At 52.6% G+C, this 19,318-nt stretch overlaps 3 protein-coding genes and 1 long non-coding RNA gene across 4 annotated transcripts; 1 reads left to right on the plus strand and 3 right to left on the minus strand.

The window, feature by feature from the left end:
• The first annotated feature begins 1,491 nt into the window (after positions 1-1,491).
• On the plus strand, positions 1,492-8,117 carry LOC128749647 (plakophilin-1). Its single transcript, XM_053849448.1, has 14 exons — positions 1,492-1,821; positions 3,409-3,518; positions 4,573-4,734; positions 4,796-4,953; positions 5,073-5,214; positions 5,275-5,482; positions 5,539-5,707; positions 5,776-5,893; positions 6,051-6,218; positions 6,276-6,452; positions 6,513-6,666; positions 6,730-6,916; positions 6,983-7,067; positions 7,232-8,117. Exons 1-14 carry the CDS (start codon positions 1,641-1,643, stop codon positions 7,304-7,306), a joined length of 2,094 nt encoding a protein of 697 aa, XP_053705423.1. The 5' UTR covers positions 1,492-1,640; the 3' UTR covers positions 7,307-8,117.
• Positions 8,118-9,242: 1,125 nt separating this feature from the next.
• Positions 9,243-12,101, minus strand: tnnt2a (troponin T type 2a (cardiac)). The gene is made up of 10 exons (XM_053850311.1): positions 12,042-12,101; positions 11,804-11,825; positions 11,380-11,443; positions 11,178-11,294; positions 11,041-11,118; positions 10,862-10,972; positions 10,223-10,332; positions 10,030-10,120; positions 9,926-9,966; positions 9,243-9,564 (listed from the first exon to the last, which is right to left on the minus strand). The coding sequence occupies exons 1-10, from the start codon at positions 12,088-12,090 to the stop codon at positions 9,531-9,533; spliced, it is 717 nt and encodes a 238-aa protein (XP_053706286.1). The 5' UTR covers positions 12,091-12,101; the 3' UTR covers positions 9,243-9,530.
• A 1,353-nt stretch (positions 12,102-13,454) lies between these two features.
• On the minus strand, positions 13,455-14,667 carry LOC128750110 (uncharacterized). Its single transcript, XR_008413014.1, has 3 exons — positions 14,536-14,667; positions 14,206-14,263; positions 13,455-14,063 (listed from the first exon to the last, which is right to left on the minus strand). It is a non-coding gene; the product is annotated as an uncharacterized LOC128750110 (long non-coding RNA).
• A 167-nt stretch (positions 14,668-14,834) lies between these two features.
• Positions 14,835-19,231, minus strand: lad1 (ladinin). Its single transcript, XM_053850307.1, has 13 exons — positions 18,995-19,231; positions 18,495-18,677; positions 17,776-17,989; positions 17,221-17,282; positions 16,916-17,075; positions 16,736-16,852; positions 16,552-16,595; positions 16,442-16,484; positions 16,323-16,366; positions 16,174-16,240; positions 15,934-16,053; positions 15,788-15,877; positions 14,835-15,286 (listed from the first exon to the last, which is right to left on the minus strand). The coding sequence occupies exons 1-13, from the start codon at positions 19,030-19,032 to the stop codon at positions 15,227-15,229; spliced, it is 1,242 nt and encodes a 413-aa protein (XP_053706282.1). The 5' UTR covers positions 19,033-19,231; the 3' UTR covers positions 14,835-15,226.
• Positions 19,232-19,318: the final 87 nt, after the last annotated feature.

The following is a 19,318-nucleotide window of genomic DNA, read 5'->3' on the forward strand; positions in this document are numbered from 1 at the left end:
TATATGTATATGTAACAATGTTGTTGCAGTGACGCTATGAGCCGCTTGATGCCGCAGTTTCTTCACAGATTCGCAGCTGCAATGAGGAAGATGGTTGAAAGTTTAAATAAACGATAAGGTGACTTGTTACTGAGGTAATTACAGAGAACAAAGTCGTCGAACATGCCGCCCAAATGACGACTTGGTTCACAATGTGGCTGTAGAAGTATTTATACATCAGCACACTTGGACTGAAACCGCTGACACTGAGATGTGGCATCGTCTTGGATGGACAGCTGGCACTCGAAGGAAGCCGTGTTTCACGTTCCACGCCTTCTCACGTGCTGCCTCACAGTTGTCTGGAGCCTCCGCCCAACCGTGCTGCGGTGGGCTGCCGGGATCCTCTTCAGTGACTTATTGTCTCACCTGCGCATGACTGCTGACAGGTGTGGTGGATCAAAATCCGGTTCTGCAGTCGAGTGGTTGCTTCTCATAATCGAATTTCATATCAATTTATTCACGCGCATGTCGCGACCCGCTCAGATGGGAGCTGAGGGACTCGACTGGAGTGGAAAAGAGGTGCGTTCCTGCCACTCACTTGGGCTCCTTTCCAGCAAGCGGGTTGGCCTGCTGACACTCCTGCTGAAGGTGACCATGCGTGCAGCAACCAGTCTCTGCTCAGAGAACTGGTTTTCAAGAAAAGACCAGTCGAATCTGTTCAAGTCAGTTGGCTGATGGAGAGAAACCCAAGTGAGAAGAGGAAGAAGACGCTGATGGATGACACCCTGACACAAGCACCCTCCCCGCCGGCGACCTCGGGCAGGAATGCACTGAGGTCTGGCTCATGGACAAGAGGACCGACTTGTTCTGTCGCAGCAAGTCGAAGGCTGTTGCGTAACTGCAGACATTTGCAAGCCCCTCCTGTCACTGGGATCCTTGCACGTCCAATGATTGACAGCTCTCATCAGGTTTCATCTCCAGAATGTGAACAGGATCTTCAGATCCTACTGTCCCACTGGATGCTGTTGAACATTGTGCGGATGCCGGTGGACTGCGAGACTTGTTCGAATGCTGAGAGACGTTGGGAGACAGACCCCCGAGTTCCGACTCTTCATGCTGTCCTGTGCGCCTCCTAGTGGTGTTACAGTTCTGCTAACCAGTTGCTCTCCCAGCTGTTGAAACAGCGCAGATCCGGACGATGGTCAGTCGACTTACAAGACGCTGCGGGGAAGTTTACAGCTGGCTTGTTCAGTTCCCCTGAACGTGATGATGTGAATGACCTGCCCCGATTTGGAACACGGGCCTCGGCTTTGACACAGAGGAGCCTCTGTGGCAGGTGAGAAGGTTATTGCCCTGGGTTCACTGAAGGTTGATCATAATAAGAGAGCGTGACTCTGTTTGGTCTGTTTGTATATCCATCTTCACCTCCTGCGGGGCCGCGCGGCTCCTCCCTCCCCGCCTCCCTCCCACCGCACCTGCCTGTGAACTCTGGCCGCTCCCTCTTCTCCGGGGCGCGGTCGCTGGGTGGAGTTCACCGCCTATTCTGGGAACCCTTCAGTTCACCTGCACGCTCGGAAGGACGAGTTGCTCTCCACCAGGGCTGCCGCTGTTGGGATCTTGCTTCGATCTATCCGCGGAAGAAGCGCACCGACCCGGGCAAGATGACGGCGCTGGAGCCGCTCAGGTCCGCCACGACCATCGTCTGCGCGGAGGACACGTCGCTGGCGCTGCCGTCCGACAACGAGCTCCGCTCCGGACACCTGCGTGTCCGGGAGCAGGTCTCCACCCTGAAGAGGAGCAAGTCCAAGCAGGGCTGGAGCAGAAGCCTCCACTCTCCCACAAGTAAGAACACTTTCTCCACTACTGGGAGCCACATCCGGGTCGCTGTGTTAAGCTGCTATGTCAACAAGTTCCAACACTTGAGGGGAATAAAACTGTCTTCACTTTGCTTCTGTCAACACCTGAAACGTCGTTTGAACGTAACGATCAAATAGCTCCTGTTGTGAAGTGAAAGGCCCCTTAAAGATGTTTTGAATCGTCTTCCTCTCACAAATTCAAGTATTTTATTTTTGTCTTCACAATCTCTTTTTCTGCGTGGATGGAAAGAAAAACCTGTAGATTTTATTCTCTGAGTCGTTGAATGAATTGGGATGTTTAAATGTAACATTTTAAAATAAAATAATTTGGAATTGAAGTATTATTTATTGAATGTTTTCCTAATAGAAATATTCTAATATTATTTCTGAACCTAAAAAATGGACTGATCAACTAAATCACCTAGATTCTGTTTGATTTTTAGTGAGAAAAATAGTGTAGATTGGCCTCCTTTTTCCATCATTTAAGTGGCATCTTCCAGCTCATCCAGTGGAATGTTGACCGTGGAATATAGTCTACTGAACATCAGTGAAATAATGAACTTAAAATGAGGTATGTTTGGTGAATGACCCTCTGCTCCTACATAAATATATGTGAATACTTTGACACAACTTAGGCAGGACCGTTATTCACCTTTTAAACAGGTGAGTCTTGATGTTTAATCGTGATCCTGAGTGCTCTGGATGATCATCAACAAGAGGTGACGTCCCTAGTTTGCCCCGAGGAGTCTCTCAAGACTAATATCTGGATATTGCCATCACTCCAAGAAGCAGTCGAACTGGAACGTGGGGCCTTCAGGGCAACGCCGCTGACTCCTGCTCAGAGACAGTTGATGAAGGAACCTCTTGACCCAGTTTGGACTGAGTGGAGTGACTGATGTTTGCTTCAGTCCCGCTTTCATTTCGGCAGAAACAAAACACTTGGGACAAGTCCTTGCAAGACGCCTGATGATGCGGCCCCCTGCTGAGCCGTGTGGCCTCCTGGATGAGACGTGCAGACTGTGTGCACTTGTGCTGGTTTAATGGAGCAGAACTGATGTTGGTGTGTTTGACGACTCTAATCCTGTAATGAGAGAGAAGCCGTCACTCACTCTGTGACTCGTGTCTGACTCAGTAGGGCCAGTGACCACTGCTGCCTCCCCTGCTCCGTCAGGACTCGATGTCTTTCCATCCAAACGGTCACTTTTTAGTCTGCCCTGGTCTCTCAGCTCTCCTCTGAGGTCAGGTCGCGGGGGCAGCAGCTGATGCAAAGAGCCCCAGCCGTCCTGACTGAGAGACTTCATGTCTCCAGCATGACCTGGCTCAAATCAAAGCCTCCAGGGAACATCCCCAACATCCACCTTGTCTTTTGGCCCAGCTCCACCTGTGCGACTCTCTTGACTGTCTGACGCTGGCACTCGACTGGGAGCCGAGACAATTCTCCCATGACCTGATTCTGTCACGTCCACGCTGTCAAACCTGCAGCAGAGTTTCACGTCAAGTTCCGCCTGCCATTTCGCCCCGAGGGATGGCGCCGTACAAAGCTAATGTTTTCCTTCGACTCCTCTCTCGCCAGCTCCACCTCACGCATGGAAGGGACACACCGGGTTTGAAATGTTCAAGCTCGCTCCGTCAAAATCGAACGGCACCTTCACTCGCTCCGTTTCCTTGAACACCGGGAAGGCGGTAAGTTTTTGTTCTTGCATTTGAGAAATCCACTTGTCGAGACTGCAAGACGTTCCCCAGTCAGAGTGTAGATGAAGTAAGGTCAGGACAGCGTATGTGCCAGTGGCCAGCTGTGGCGGCAGAGTCAGGACCGCAGACTGGGAATGTGAGAAGGCTGTTACGGCGTGACTGCTACGCTGGAAGCTGACCTCCTTCCTGAGGTGTTGGGGTCTCTTGCTGTGAGGGACTGAGGGATCTCTACAGCGTAGTGAAGAAGAAGAGCTTCTTTTGGGCCTCTTAGTTGGGCAGCTGCCCCCGTGACCTCAGATTATGGGAAGGGTGGATGGAACCAGCCTGTGGAGCTTCTCAAGTTTGGAGTCACCTCCCAGCTGACCCTCAGCTGAGGTTGATGTGGAGAACATCCTGAGCTCGCTGTTATTTCTGCGGAGGTGCTGACTGGTCAGAATGTGGAGGCAGCGTGAGACTTGTCGTGAAGCCTTATTAAATATGAGTCCATGTGGCAAATGTAACAGCCTCACTGGACGCTGGCGATGGCAAGGGCTCGAAGTTGTGTCATAGAAGTTGTGAAATCCCAATGGACTGAGGAGCGGCAGCATCATAAAAGGAGTCATAAATCACACATCAGCCTGTTACTGCGGGAGATTTACCAGAGCTTTGCGTTCGTGTCATGTGACTAAGGGAGGACAGCGACTGGCGTCCCTCAGGGATCGACTGTTGGCCCTTTAATCAGGTTCTGTTGGGTCTTAGTCGGCGTGTAACTGGTATTTTAGAAGACGTAAAGACTTAGTTGGGCTGGACACTCCACCAATCCACGAGTCAGGTGCTGCGTCGCTGGCCAATCGCAGGTGCTTCTGTCACAAGAGTGCTGTGTCTGACACAAAGGAGCTGTGTGTGAGAGCAGCGCAGCTCTGATGGGCCAGGTTGGGTTTCACATCAGCAGGTTTGGCCTCTGAGAGCAGCGCGTTCTCACGCCTTAAAGACAGACTGGTCGCGGTAACAGTTTGGGGCTTTGTTTCCCACCCGCCGTGAGCTCGGTGTTCTGTGTCCTGCTCAGGCAAACGTGAAGAAAAGCATGTCCACTCGCTCTGCCGGGATGCTGGCCAGCCGATCGGCCGCGATGGACGTGGACGGGTTCAACCACGCGTTCAACTCCAACGGACTCCGACTCCATCAGAGCGACTCCTCCTTCGTACCTGCTTTCACCAAGTCTTCCTGGGTAGGGAGGCGGCTCTTTGCCGCGACTCGACGGCGTCATGGACCACAATGTTCTTCTGCAGGGCGGAACCGAGCAGGTGACCACCACACAGAGAAAAAGAGAGAGCGTCCATGTGACCAACGGCGTCAAGACCTCGGGCTCTCAGAGTCGCCTTGTGCAGCAGCCCACTTGCCAGTCCGAAGTCAAGCTGGGGGTTTCAAAGACCGAGCAGCAAGCTGTGTGAGTCCAGTGTTGCTGAGCACGCACACACTTTTTCACCAAGCCAGGAGGGCGTCAGGCTGGCGTGGCTGAGCTCCTGTGACCGTGAGCCTGTCCGTCACTCCTCCCTCTCTCCACAGCGCCAACAGTACCCACAGCCTGTCCGACTTGACGGTGAAGGAAGCCGTGGACTTCCTCTCCAACGACGACGAGAGCTTCCAGCAGTGCGGCGCCACCTTCATCCAGCACGTCACCTACAAGGAGGAGCGCAGCAAACAGGAGGTAACGCCATGGCGCCGAATGGCTCGGGCACCCGCTGAACTGGCTGTGTCTGCTGTTCAGGTGGCCCAGCTGGGAGGGATCCCAGCCCTGGTGACCCTGCTGCGCAGCCCCAACCCCAGCGTGAGCCAGGCCGCCGCAGGAGCGCTGAGGAACCTGGTCTTCAAGGACCTGAAGAACAAGATGAGTGTGCAGCACTGCGGCGGGATCGCCAAGGGCCTCCAGCTTCTGAAGGAGACGGACTCCACTGAGACGCAGAAGCAGATCACAGGTCGCCGCCGTTCAAGTCAAACATGGACAGTGTCGTGACGGGTCTCCCGCCTGCAGGCCTGCTGTGGAACCTGTCCTCGGCGGACGAGCTGAAGGGAGAGCTCATCACCACGGCTCTGCCCGCACTGACGGAGAGTGTGGTGGTTCCCTTCACCGGCTGGTGCGAGAACATCTCCAACAACAACGTCCACCCAGACGTCTTCTACAATGCCACCGGCTGTCTGCGGTGAGCTGCCACATGAGCGGGCTGCGCTTCTCTCAGGACATGGTTGACCGGCCCAACCTGTGCCGCAGGAACCTGAGCTGCGCCCAGAAGAAGGAGCGCAAGGCCATGAGGGACTGCCCGGGCATGGTGGACTCGCTGGTCACCTACCTGCAGGCCTGCGTGGCCGAGGAGAACCCAGATGACAAGGTGAGCTCGCCACACCTGTCACCTGCGCCTGCCTCTCTGAGAGACATTCACCGGACACTCTCGTCCCCTGCGTGTAGACGGTCTCGCGGCTGTGTACCTGCCGTGTGGACACTCTCGCGGCTGTGTGATCTGTCTGAAAAGGTTGTTTGTCTTCCAGTCGGTGGAGAACTGCGCCTGCATCCTTCACAACCTCACCTACCAGCTGGAGAGCGAGGCGCCCGAGTGCTTCGCCAAGTACAACCCCCCCACACTGAGTGGGCAGAACAGCGCCAAGTCCCCGCCCATCGGCTGCTTCAGCCCCAAGAGCGGGAAAGCTCAGAAGCAGGTGGGTGGCACCGAGCGGCCTGACACCGAGAGGCCCGGCTCACTCTCCTCTCTTCAGTTCGGGTTTGACAGCGTGCCGGACCTGCCCGAGGACAGCAACCCAACTGGGGTCAAGTGGTTGTTCCACCCCAAAGCCATGCAGGCGTACCTGTCGCTGCTGGGCTCGTCCCAGAAGGATGCCACGCTGGAGGCCTGCTGCGGGGCACTGCAGAACCTCACCGCCAGCCCAGGACCGGTGAGGACCAGGACGTGGGCCGCTGGGACGCCACCTCATCTCTAACTCTGCTCCCCACAGGCCTCCAGCGCCATGAGTCAGGTTCTGGTCCAGAAGCTGAGCGCCGTCGCGCACATGTCCCCTCTGTTGAAGTCCTCCAACCCCAAACTGCAGAGGACGGCCATGTCCCTGCTGTCCAACATGTCCCGGAGCGGCGGCGTGCAGCGGTCCATGGGTGAGCCAGAGGCCGCCGCCAGGGTCGCGGACTCACCTCTCACCTCTGCCTCTTCCTCCGCAGCCAAGCAAATCCTGCCTCAGCTGGCCAGCCTCATCGCGGCCGGCCCCAGAGAGTTCGGCAACTCGGACGACACCGTGGCGTCGGCGTGCTCCACGCTCCGAAACCTGATGCTGGTGGACCCCGAGATCAGCCGGAAGGTCATCAACGCCGACATGATGTCGTCGCTGGCCGACCTCAGCGAGAACGGGTGAGAGAGTGGACCCTGTCTGCGCTTGGCTGAAGCCGCTGACTCACATGCCGCCCTCCTCCGCAGGACGTTTGCCAAAGGCAGCAAGGCGGCATCTCTGCTGCTCTACAGCTTGTGGAACGACAAGAACACGCAGGCCATGGTGAAAAAGGTAGAGCCGCGGGTGGGGCCGGCCGCTGTGGGCGTCTCCTGCCAATGTCACTTTCTCTCGCCCTGTGGAGGAGTGGAATGCAGACGGGCCGGTTCTGAGCCGCGCTGCGTGTCGGCCACGCTGCTGCTGGAACTCACTCGTCCCTGTGCTTCTGTCCTTTGCAGTTGGGCCTGAGCAAGTCCTTCTTTGTCAACGACAACACCATCGCGGTGCACAAGTCGGTGCAGGTTGTCGACTGAGTGCCGTGGAGCAGCGCTGACGCGGAGAGGTGCGACACCGACGGGGATCTGAGGAAGCTCCGGCAGCAGGATGAGAGGCAGCGCCGCATCCCGTCCGCTGACCTCTCGGTGTTGTGTATATATTGAATCTCATGCTTCTCGGGGCGTGTGTGTGTGTGTGACACACTCTGATGTCAGTCCCAGAAGGTGTTACCAGGTCACTGCTCAGCTCCTTATCTGCGTCCCTTAGTTCCATTAGATTAGAAGGTCCCCTCTTGGTGCCCCGTGTCCTCCATCTGTCCTGGTCTGTCAGCGACAGAAAAGAAATGTAAAAACCTTCCTGTCTCCCCAACCACCATATTCAGTTTGGCCCCCCTGAAGGGCCCCTGACTAGAGCCCACCCAGTGAGGAGGCCTGTTCTTTTCTCAAGGAGCTAGGTGTCGTGCGCCCGGTGAAAGAATGTGCTGACCTGAGAGCGACTTCGGCTCAGGTTCCCAACCAGCCGTGGTTGTTGTTTTGAGGAGCCTGACCTCCAGTCTGCACCTACTCCTCCGTCACTTCCCGCTGCTGTCGCTTTGTCGTGATTCTGAAATGTCTTTTTCTAAACAGTGGAGTACGACTGTTACAGTGCGCCTGGCCCAGGCTGAAGTCGTCTCACGGCTAAATAAGTATTTGTACATAAGAGCAAGAGTTTGAGGAGCGTGTGGGGAGGAGGGTTCCTGGTCGCCTGGCAACACTTCGGAACTGAGGTCGTCAGCCTCGGGGAAGATCGACATCAGTATTGCTTTGTGAGCGCTTGAATGTTCATGTCTGTCGGGAAATAAACGTCAGAACCCCGCTCTGTTTGCTGTGATGATTCAGTCGGCGTGGAGTTTCTCACCACCGCGCCACTCCGAGTGACTCCAGTGTGGAGATTGTTCGCGAGTGAATTCATGATTTTTTTTTAAATTCGCTTTGTATTCAGTGCGTCATCAACACAACCTGCAACAGTTTCTCAGCCTCAAAAGGATGAAAAAAAAGTATTTCATGTTGCCCACAAACACGTGACATGTTTGAAACGGCGCTGACCGTCGGAGCGATGACGCAGCATCTCACGCCGTGGCGCCCTTTTTGTCGCGTTTCTGGGTGACACGCGAAGGTCACAAGCTTCTTCGCGGTAGCTGAATTATTCTTACTTTCAACGTGACCAAAAAAACAAAGCTAATTATTAGTCAGCGCACGTTATCTACAGCCTCGCGTGCACGCGGACACCGCTTCTTCATGTCACAAATCCAAGTTGACTTCCGTCAATATGCAAATCGACTCTCCGCCTATTCACCCTGCGGTCGTTGAGCTAAATGCTAACGTTAGCCGGTTCGCAAAAGCGCACGTAACCGCGCAGAGTTACGCATTGTTATTCCGTTGTTATTGGCCCTGGGCTGCTACAAACCTGCACATTCACATTGAAGTCCATTTAACTCACTGCCTGGTTGGTCTTGAATCTGCGGTCAAGTACTCGACGTGAGACAGTTTCCCCTCCCCTGTTTCCGTGAAAGCAGCCGCCAAAACAAAGGTGACTTCCTCCGGCGCCTGTCAACAGTGTGAAGCCTCATTCCTCAGTGACACTTGAAGGTCCCAGGTTGGTCCCAGGGTGATGGATGGTGGCTCCCGTCCGTTCACACCTGCCTTCACCCAACCATGGCTGTCTTCTGCTGTGCCAAAGGTCTGATGAGTTATGAGCACGGCTGAAGGTTTTGTGATCTCTCTGACAGCTTTTTAATGAGATGCTTGTCAGGAAGAAGAGCAAAAACAAGAAGGTGTGACACCACTGACAGGGAGCCGGAGTCTGTCTCTGTTGGCCACTCGACAGAAGAAACAAATCCGTCTCGGTGAGAGCGAAAGACAACTGAAGCTGAGCCACTGACACTGTGTGCTTTATTTTATTCGTTTTATTTCATACTGCAACTACATTCTTCTTCTTGGGGGGGTGATGTTTGTCTGGCGCCTCACGCCGCGTCACCTGATCCTCCTTGATATCACCGTCACCGCAGACGTGAATCAGACTGTGGTTCAGCTGTGGGCGAGGACGGGTGTGTGTTGGTGAGCTTCCCTCATAATTCCACTCAAGTCCAAGCTTGTTCGTGAAACTGGCTCTGGGCTGACGCGCACAAGTCACAACGAAACCAGAGATCCACCTGAAAGGCTTTTATTGGGTGATGAGGATCAAAGATGGCTGTGGCGGCGGAGGACCGGGACCCCTGCGCCGTCACTTCCTCAGGCCTCTCTTGGTCCTCTTGGATCTGATCAGAACAAGTGGGTGTTAAAACGCAGAGGAGGAGACGTTGACTCTGGAGCCCCGCCTCTTTTCTAAGCGCTGAACATGCAGCATTAAATCCTCTCTGCACCAGGCGTTTCTCCTGATGGGGATGCGACAAACCAAACCAAACCATGTCTGAACTGGAGCCAGCAGCTCCTCCCATAAACAGTGCAAGCTTCTCCAGCTTCTGATCCTGATGTCACTTTTGTTACGGTGGCGTGACACTGTCAGCCACACAAAGACGCCGGGCTGGAACCGGACTCTGACGGACATGTGATCCCTGTCACCTCGCTGACCCACTTCACGTCCCGTCTGCCGTGAGCGTGTGTGAACTGTGGACTCACGTTTTCTGGTGGTCACTGACACGGTTCCTCAGCACGTTGATCTGCAGCGACAGGGACGTTTACATGAGCGGCGGCTTCTGGCGCCGCGTTTGGGACACACAAACCTCGTATTTCTGTCTGGCCAACTGGTCCTGGAGGTCGAACTTCTCCGCCTCCAGCCCGTGCATCCGCTCCCACAACTCCTTGGCCTTTTCCCTGCCAGTGTGAGGGCGTCAGGAAGACAAGGATGTTGAGGCTTGTCAGAGTTAGAGAGGAGGAGAGGCCTGACAGATGACAGGAGGATGGGGTCCCACGCACCTGAGTCTCTCCTGGCTCATGTTCTCGATGTCCAGGGACGTACGTCGCTCACTCAGGATCTTCTTCTTTTTCTCTCGTTCCGTTTGCCTCTTCCCGCTGCGTTTCTCCGTCTGCAACGTTCAAGCACAGCGTCTTTCGTGGAGGCGCTCAGCTTTCAGGAGGATTCCTCGACGCCACACACTCTCGAGCTAACTGCTGGCATGTTGGTTGGCGTGGAGCTAACTTGTTGAGGATGTAGTGAAGTGTCCTGGGTCTCTCTCCTCCTAATAATAACTAGAAGTGAACTTGGGAGCAACACTGAACACATCGTTTTAGATTCTTGTTGCAGCTCTAAATTGAAGAATTGAGACTGGTACAAAAATGTAGTCAAGTGTGAATTGAATGAGAAGAATTCCTGTCTTGAAAAGTGGAGTTTCAGGTTGTGTGGTGAGGGTTCAGGACTGAGAGGCCACTGGATGGGTCACACAGGCTCGTAGTCTTCACAAGCTCTACATGTGCGTTTCAGGTCCACAGGGTCACATGCTGTGTGAGGTTGAGGCTTTAAAAGAACAGCTCTTGTTCAAACTGTGGCACAGTGATTTTGCCTTCCAGTGCTCGGCGGTGAACAGAACACGTCCAGTCTCTACTGGGACTCCTCACCAGCTTCTGCATGTAGCCTCCAAAGTGGAGACTTGTGAGGGTCTTCTTCTTCTTGGCGTCGTCCTCCGCCCTCCTCTTGGCCTCCTCCTCCTCCTTCCGAGCTCGCTCCTCCTGCCAAGACACACACGTGGGCCCCAGTTGCACCGGTGCTCTTGGGCTCACAGTGGACGGCAGCTGACCTCCAGGCGCTTCTGACGTTCCTTCTCTCTCTCGTTTCGGATTCTCTGCTGCTCGGCTCTCTCCGAACGTCGTCTCTCCTGCAGGAGGAAGCCTTTTTCATGTTGGGCACCGGGTTCCACTTGGAGAAGCCACTCACGATCCTCTCCTTCAGATGAATGATCTCCTCCTCCTCTTTCTTTCTGCTCTCGAAATGGACCTCGATCAGAGTCTGGAGCTCCATCAGGTCTTTCTCCATCCTTTTCCGATGAATGTCCTTCAAAACCAGTCAAACGTGGACTTGAGTCACACAACTGAGTCACAAGATCGATTTAATCCCAGTTCAGTGAAAGGCTGCTTACATCAAAGTCCACCTTTTCACCGTCTGGAATCTTCAGCGGGATGAGGTTGGGCATGATGAAGGGCCTGCACAACAGAAGACGCAGTTACAGCATGACAACAGCCTCTTAGTCCTCTCTGAGGTGTGTGTTGTGAGGAGCATTTCAGAGCGCAGAAGACACCAGCAGAGAGCGGAGGTTTCACCGTGTCAGCACTGCTGTCTTTCACTGAGGTCACTTCAACTCAATTGCACATGGAGCAATGGCTAACTGGGTCATATCCTCAAACACATGCGTGGAATCTGGTCTTGGCAAGTCTGGTAAAGGAGCTGTTGTCATGTAAATGTACTGCCACACCCTGATGACTCACTGGCCAGAGGAGAGTGGAGCGTGAGAAACAGATGTGAAACGTCTGTGTGCGTGTGTCTGTGTGTGTGTTTGGCCTTACTTGAATTTTGGCTTTGTCTCCTCTGCAAAAGACACAAGAAGAACACCGTTGTCAACATGCTGCTCACTGATAGTATAACGTTGAGACAGGAATGGTTCCTGCGACAGTTTCTTCGATGCATCAACCCTTATCTTGTTTTAAGAGAAGACAGATGGGACAGGGGGAATGCAGCGTCTTTTGGAGGAGTGTCAGAGATGATGTCGTAGATAAAGCTGAAGCGGCTGAACTCGCAACGTACCTTCGCCCTCCTCTTCGTCTCCATCTGAAACAAAATATGAGAGCGGCATCACTGGACCGGCTTCACTGAACCTGACCTCTGAGTGACACCCAATCCTCATTTTCAAGCTCCAGCACATAGCTGCCGTGGCTGAGAGTCCAGAAACATTACACTCCTGTCATCGCCTGGAGTACCTTTCCCTCGCTAGCAGGTGCCAAAAGCCACTAAACTGCTCGGCATTTCCACTTGGGATTTATGATGTTTGTTTGTGGATTCTCTCTTCCACTGGGTTTGAATAGGTTTGATCAGGTGAGATTTCATCTTGTTTAAAGTTTTATTTTATTTTATTTTATTTTATTTTATTTTATTTTATTTTATTTAAACACTTTATTCCAAAGCACATTCCTAGTTGGTGGGATCCCAACTGACCAGGGCAATAAATTGAATTCTGATTCTGATCAGCTCTTGGCTTTAGACCCAGCTCTGGTTCTCCAGGTGGCGTCCTAGAACTCCACCCAAGTTCTGGCAGTGTTGCTGCTGACTCAGCACCGACACCAGCTCGGTGGCGAGTAGCCGAAGACTCCAGCTGGGGCGTGTCTGAGTGTGCTCGTCGTGGTTGCTCAAATGTGGAGTCATGTCACTCTGCACTTTCCCTGTGAAGGAGAAAGGCTCGCCGTGGTCTGTGAGGAACATGTGGAGTTTGGAGAGAAAGCTGCGTCCGCTCTCTCCTCTCATGCATGAAGCTGTGCACATGGCTTCTTCTGACATGCTCGGTGGACGTAGCTTGTTGGGCCTCAGGGCTGGTTGTGGTTTGTTGTCACCACAGGGGAAATTGTTTCGTCTCTCTGCTGACAGCTCAAGCATCCTCATCATGAGAGCAGAGGCTGTGTCACTGTCTGGGATCATGAAGTGGCGGAGAGAAACCTCCTCTTACCGTCATGGTCCCCGCCATCCTCCTCCTCCTCCTCCTCAGCAGCCGCGCCGATGATATCTTCTTGAGCTGTGTGAGGGATAAAGCATAAATAGCTTATGACAGCAGAGGGTGAACAGTTAAGATGAGTCAGTCCTGTTTGCCAAACTTGATCAACAACACAGCGGCGCAGAGATAATGCCAGTGAGCCATGAAAATATGTCTGCTGTCTACTGCTGCTTCACGCATGAACTTCGTCCCAGTTTGCTTATCTGCCTCTGGGTGGAGTTTTGGCCCTGCAGGACAGAGGAGAGAGCAGATGCACTCTGCTCGGGGAACATCTTGGGAGTCGTCATCGAGAGCTGGTGAAGGTGGATTAATTCTGAGCTTATTCTATTCTTGACCTCTGAGGACTCTGGTTTCCTCCTCAAAGCTAACATTTGAGGTTTGGTTGGTGAGGTTTCCAGAGGAGGGGTTTGTGTTGTTCCTCCTCATCCACCTGCAGCTCGTGCACTGGAAGAGTATCTGGTGGAGGAAGTACCTTCCTGCTGCTCTTGCTCCACCTCCTCCTGCTCCTCCTGCTCCTCCTCTCCTACCTCCTCTGGACACAGGAGCACAGGGCCAGTTTGAACACACAGCTCATGAACACACTCACATCAAGTCAAACCGTGGGAAAGTCAGTCAGGGTTAGTTTCATGCCACCGAAGCTGCAAATGACATGCCGGAGGGGATCTGAGAGATACGATCAAACAATGTTGGCACCACTTCCGACATTCTTGAGTCGAGCTCAGCGTGGCAGAGCGTCAGTATCAACATGCAGAGAACAATGGGACTCAGTTTCCACTGCAGACCCACGCAAACGCGCCGCGCCAGGCGCGTGTGCTGATGTACTGTCCTGACACTGCGACCCACTCAGAGCGGCAGCTTCTCTCTTGTCCAGCCAAACAACGCCCTCTAGCGCAGATGAAACATCTGCAGGTTGTTTTGGTCTCAGTGGCAATGGTTTTGGTGTCAGGACTGCTGCGCTTCTATTGTCTTCACTCGTGGATGTGACACCATCTGGGTTTCTTGTGTCTGTGAACGTGCTCACTCGGCAAACCTGGATCTGGCAACAAGTCTTACCCTCCGCCTCCCTGTGAAAACACATCCACATTACGACGCAAGAACATCTCCCTGTTCAAACAGCACTTATGGACACGGTATATGACTCGACTGGGCGTGTTGCTGCTCTCAGACGCTCAGCTTTGAAACGGTGAGTGAGAAGTGAGAACGTACTCTTCGTACTCCTCCACCACTTCCTCGTTGTCAGACATTCTTGACGATCGGCGTGAAACTGAAATTTAAAGATTGAAGGTGAAAACACGCTGTCATTCAATGGCACGAAATAAAGTAAAACTAAATTAAAAGTGTCGGAAAGTTGAAGCTTCCACATATATGTGACACAAAGAATATTTAGATTTACACACGTTGTTCGAATTTAAGTACATATATTCTTCCAAAATCAGTAAAAACAAGTCAACAATAGAAATACAAAATCGTGAAATTAACCACTCCACGCTTTCACCCTGATCCTGACTCTGTATTGTCGATCTTGCAGCGACTCACCTGGATGGCGAACAGACAGCGGAGCGAGCGGTGAGTGTCCGTTCGTCAGTGTCAGTTTGAGTCTCCAGCAGAGTCGGGGCAGCTCCACATCCTCTTGTGGGTGTCTAAATAACCCTGTTATCACTGTGTCCTTTCATGGCTGAAACACACACACTCTCTCGCGCGGTGTCGACCTGCCGCTGACAAACTGCAGTCACACACTGCCCCTCAGATAAGTGACTCAATATAGACGCGGCACTGATAAAATTGTCAGGAACCCCAGTGGTAACCAGCAGCAGTGAGAATACAAGTTCACTATTTATTCATTCACCAAATAACACAAGGCAGAACCGGGAGTCAAACGCCAACAGAACCGAGGGAGAATCTGGAAACAGAACGATCAGATATAGAGGGGAGAAAACAGGAAATGTACCGACAAAATAAAGGCGGACCGTGACGTAAATATCAGGCTTTTGTCATCGGAAAGAGGGGGATTTGGCAGTCATCACTTTGCAAAAGTGCTCAATTAAAAACATCATTTTTTTTACACAACATTTACAACAATCCCTCGACTCGACAATCAAAACTCGGCAGTGATTTTTGTGAAACATGCGAATGCATCAGCTGGTTCATCTCCTTCTCCGTCCGTTTCTTTCCATTCCTTCAAAATAAGAGCTCCACAGAGTTTAGCATCCTGCCCTCGGTCATTGTTTCACTTGGCTGACTTCTCGAACACGCTCCTCTTGCTGCTGATGTCCACGGGTCTCACGTCCTGCGAATGAGTGGAAATGAGACGGCGTCAGCAACACAACTCTGCTCTTGAAGTTAAATATATGAAGAGTGCATTTTTCCTAAAAAGCTTTATTTATGAATTAATTTATTAGTTTTACGTCAGTTATTTATTTTTTTTTATTATTTTCCCTTGCATTCAATATGTTATTTTTGAAGTTTGAGATTTGAAGCTTTTTTATGATTATTTTTAATGTCATTTTTCATCAAAATTACCACCCAAATTAAGAATAACTTCATTTAGGTGGCAGATGCAGTTCTGATAGGTGGAAGTGTCTTGTTTCTGTGGCTGAAGTTCTTTGTTGTTGTTGGTTAAACTTTGTATTTATCGCTGTCCAGTAGAAGCCAGACAGGATTTATTACCCCCATAATATTAGCTCGACTAGGTCAGGACCACCTTCTGCAAACCCTCTGCTGCCCCCTGGCGAGCAGGTGCTGCAGTGGACCTGTAGAATCGTTGGAAAGGTTCTGAGAGAACTCTGACCGAGGGAGTCTGGGTGGTGCCAGATTGACTGCTCCTGTGAAGCCAGCGGTTGATGCGATCCGACACTCCACTTTTGACCGGTCTTGTTTCCTGCAAAGAGACGTGTCACTGGAGAGGCTGAGCCCTGGTGTGAGTGGGGCCCTTACCTGGCTGGTGGGGCTCGACGCTTGCTGCTCCCTCTCAAATATGCCCCTCTTCTTCGACACCTCATCCACCAGATACAGAGGCCTGGGGGTCCCTTCTGTGGCCCGTGCCGTGTCAGATCTCTGTGACCAAGAGAATCAAGCTTTAAATGATGTCAAGAATCGACATTGGTTTTGTGAAGCTGTAACAGAGATTTGAATATTTGGACAATGAATGGAAGGTAAAAATGTAACTTTCTGCACCTGTGCAGCCTGGGCCAGCTGCTCCATCTTCTCCTGAATGGACCGGGAGGAGACTCTCTGCCTGGAACTGAACACAACACGATCAGCACCTGGGACCGTGGGACCAGTGAGTTCCAGGACGTCCTGTACACATCCATGTCTGCACTCACTTTCTCTGGAACAATGAGAGTTTGTCTTCCTCTTCACCCTTGTTCTGAGGGAGGCACAAACGTGTTGTGTTCATGAATCAACAAGCGAGAAAAGTGCTTCAGCACATTGTAATCCTCACCGTGTCGGGCTCAAACTTCTTGGACGTCATTCGCACACTGGCACTGAATCCACGCCAATCAAACCGGTTAGGATCATATGAAAACAGCAGCAGACTTCATCACTTCTCACCTTCTCCGCAGTGGAGCAGACTCTTCCTCTCTCTTCTTTATCATCTGTGAAAACATTTGCAGCTATCTGAGGTTTCTGTGGGTCCCTGAACACCGTCCATTGTGAGCAAACAAGGGCTTCAGAAGGACAGCTCTGATTCGGATCTTGACTCAGGAGGTGGGTGCAGTTGTGTGTTCTTGCTTACCCTGAAAGAGACTGTCCTGGAGCTCTGTCTGGCCAAGCCAGGTGTAGCACTCTGCTCTTGCTTGTTGTTGGTGGAGGAGGAGGTGGGAGAGAAGGAGAAGGTGGCCCTGGAGACGGCCTGAGGAAGAAGGGCAGTTCTGCGATTGTGCCACTAGATGGCGCTTGAGTGCGTCCAGCTTACCTCTGGCCTTGTGTGTCCATTATGGACCGGGCTTTTCGTGGTGCCAGGAAGTGGGCTGGTGCGTTCTCCTGGTGACCTGATGGCAGTTGGTGAGAAGGGGCTTGTGGGTGTCGAGCTGCCAGAAGGTGAGCGACTAGAGTCCACTGAGATGGAGACCGAGCTGGGACACAAGAAGAAGCTCGGGTCAGTGAAGGCAGGTAGATAGGTCAAGAGCCGACCTATCTGACCTATGACAGAAGAATCCTGTTTGTCATGAAGACTACTGAGCAGTGCAGAGCCGCCGCTCACCTCCAGCTGCAGCATACCTGACAAACTTGCGTCCAGTTTTGGAGGCGCGGGTGGGAGGGCGCTCTTCCGACTCGTCATGCTGAGTGTAAAAGTGAAAAAAGTGACGATCAACGCTTCTGCCTTCCAGCCACACCTCATTTACATAACACAGTCTGAGCAGCAGACGTTGGTGAGTAATCTGAGATAAAGTTCAGTGTCACTCATCCACCTGAAGCTTTATGATCTGTGGCCGTCAGTCTGTGTGTGCGGCTCCTTTCTCATGTGAAAACACACGTCCCAGCGATACAGCATTCACAACACATCTGCGGCTGAAGCTGCTGTCGGCTGCAGCACTGAAGCTTGGCTTGGCTCTTGCTGAATGTGAAACCTCACGTCCTGGCGCACAGACAAGTCCCTAACAAAGGTTCTGTGGTTTCCATCCGAGGAATGATTAACCTGCTGGCACTGTGTGTGGGCTAACGGCTAACTCTGCTCCGCCCAGGCAGAAACTTCCTCCTGGTTTCCCCACCTTTTCTTGCATAGATGGAGACATGAAATATGACCGGCACTTGGAAGACAGTGAGAAATGTTACCTGTCCATTAGTGATGGTCGTTTTGGAAGGTCGGCCAGGCGACAGGGGGCCCGGCTCCTTGCCTGAAAGCCCGTTGCTGTCCAGCGGACCCAGCCTCTCGTCCGACCCCACCACCTCCTTCTGGCGCCGCAGCGTCTCCACGTGACGCAGCCTCCTCTTCTCGTCCCGCACGCGCAGCATCTCCATGAAATCCAAACTTTGGGTGGGATCGACACTGAGTGGAGACACAAACATGGTAGATATGTACGCTGGATCCTGGTGACAGGAGAGGTACTCCAGCTTCCAATGTGTGTGTGTGACCAACCTCTCAAAGGGACTGGAACTGGCTGAAGATGCCGGCGTCAATGTAATGGTCTGACACTGAGTGTCCCGCCATCCAGAGTTAGGAGTTTAAGGAGAGTGTGTGACGCGAGTGAGCATCATTTTGTAAGGTTGTAAGAAGTACTTCTGCTCTTCATTTGATGGCCTAAGTAGCTCAGGTGGATCGTGAGACATGAGACAACACAGAGCGGATGTTGCACCGTGGCTGTGTGTCAACATGAGTGTGGATTTGTTGTGGTCGGCTTCTTTGTGACTCGAGTGAGGAGCACTGTGAGGCTTGTCGTGCACAGCGAGTGTGTTAGGATGGAGTGTGTTGGATGTGACAACAAAAGCTTCTGGTAACTTTCCACTGAAGACCTCGCAGCTAAATGTGTGTGTGTCGCTGGTTTAACGTTCACCTGCTGTGGCGTGGCGACGTCTCGCCTGAGTCCATGTCAAAGGCGCCGTCACTGGCTGGAGAGTCCCTACGTGTGGGGCTCAGGTCGTCCTCAGGGTCAGCGTTGCTGGTGGAGCTCTTCACCCTTCTCCGCCGCTCCCTCTCCACCTCCTCCTCGTCCTCCATCGTCCACTGGCGTGCTTTGCTGAGCACAGAGGAAACACACCTGACTTGAGCGTGAAAACGAAACCTGGTCGACAGACATGCATCGTAAAAGACGAGCGGGATGACGTGCTGAACGCTCCCTGCAACAACGCTCTGTGCGAGGAGAGTCCAAAGAGAGCGAGACAAAGAGGCGATGACCGTTAACCCACTGTTGTGGAAAACCTGCCGTACCTGTTCTGCCACTGATTGATAGAAAAGTCCCGGCCGGCCCGGAGCTTTCATGGGATCCTTTGCAAATATGGCTGTGGCGCTCTAACTGGTGCAGCCACAGCTGCAGCGTGGTCAGAAGCAGCTTACCTGGACAGAGCCGACCAGTTTTTTCGGCTGATTGACATGTCGGCTGTTTGAGAAATCCAAAATCCTGGAGGTAGAACTTCCTCTGGCCGCGACGCTGTGAGAGAGGCTGTCAAATGAGAGTCCACCTTTACCCCGGTGCTTCTCGCTCAGGTGTCACATGACTGCGAAGGTGAGCTGCCCACCTGGTAGGAAGTGAAAGAGAGAGAGAGAGAGAGCAACAGTAGAGGGAGTGCTTTGTTTATTGTGGAAGTGTGACAGTTCAGATCGCCGTGTTATGCAGGTATCAGTGGCAGTTCTCAGCACTTTTGATGTTTTTCCAGAGGT

Source organism: Synchiropus splendidus, chromosome 18, assembly GCF_027744825.2.
Source record: "Synchiropus splendidus isolate RoL2022-P1 chromosome 18, RoL_Sspl_1.0, whole genome shotgun sequence".
Lineage (NCBI taxonomy): Eukaryota > Metazoa > Chordata > Actinopteri > Syngnathiformes > Callionymidae > Synchiropus > Synchiropus splendidus.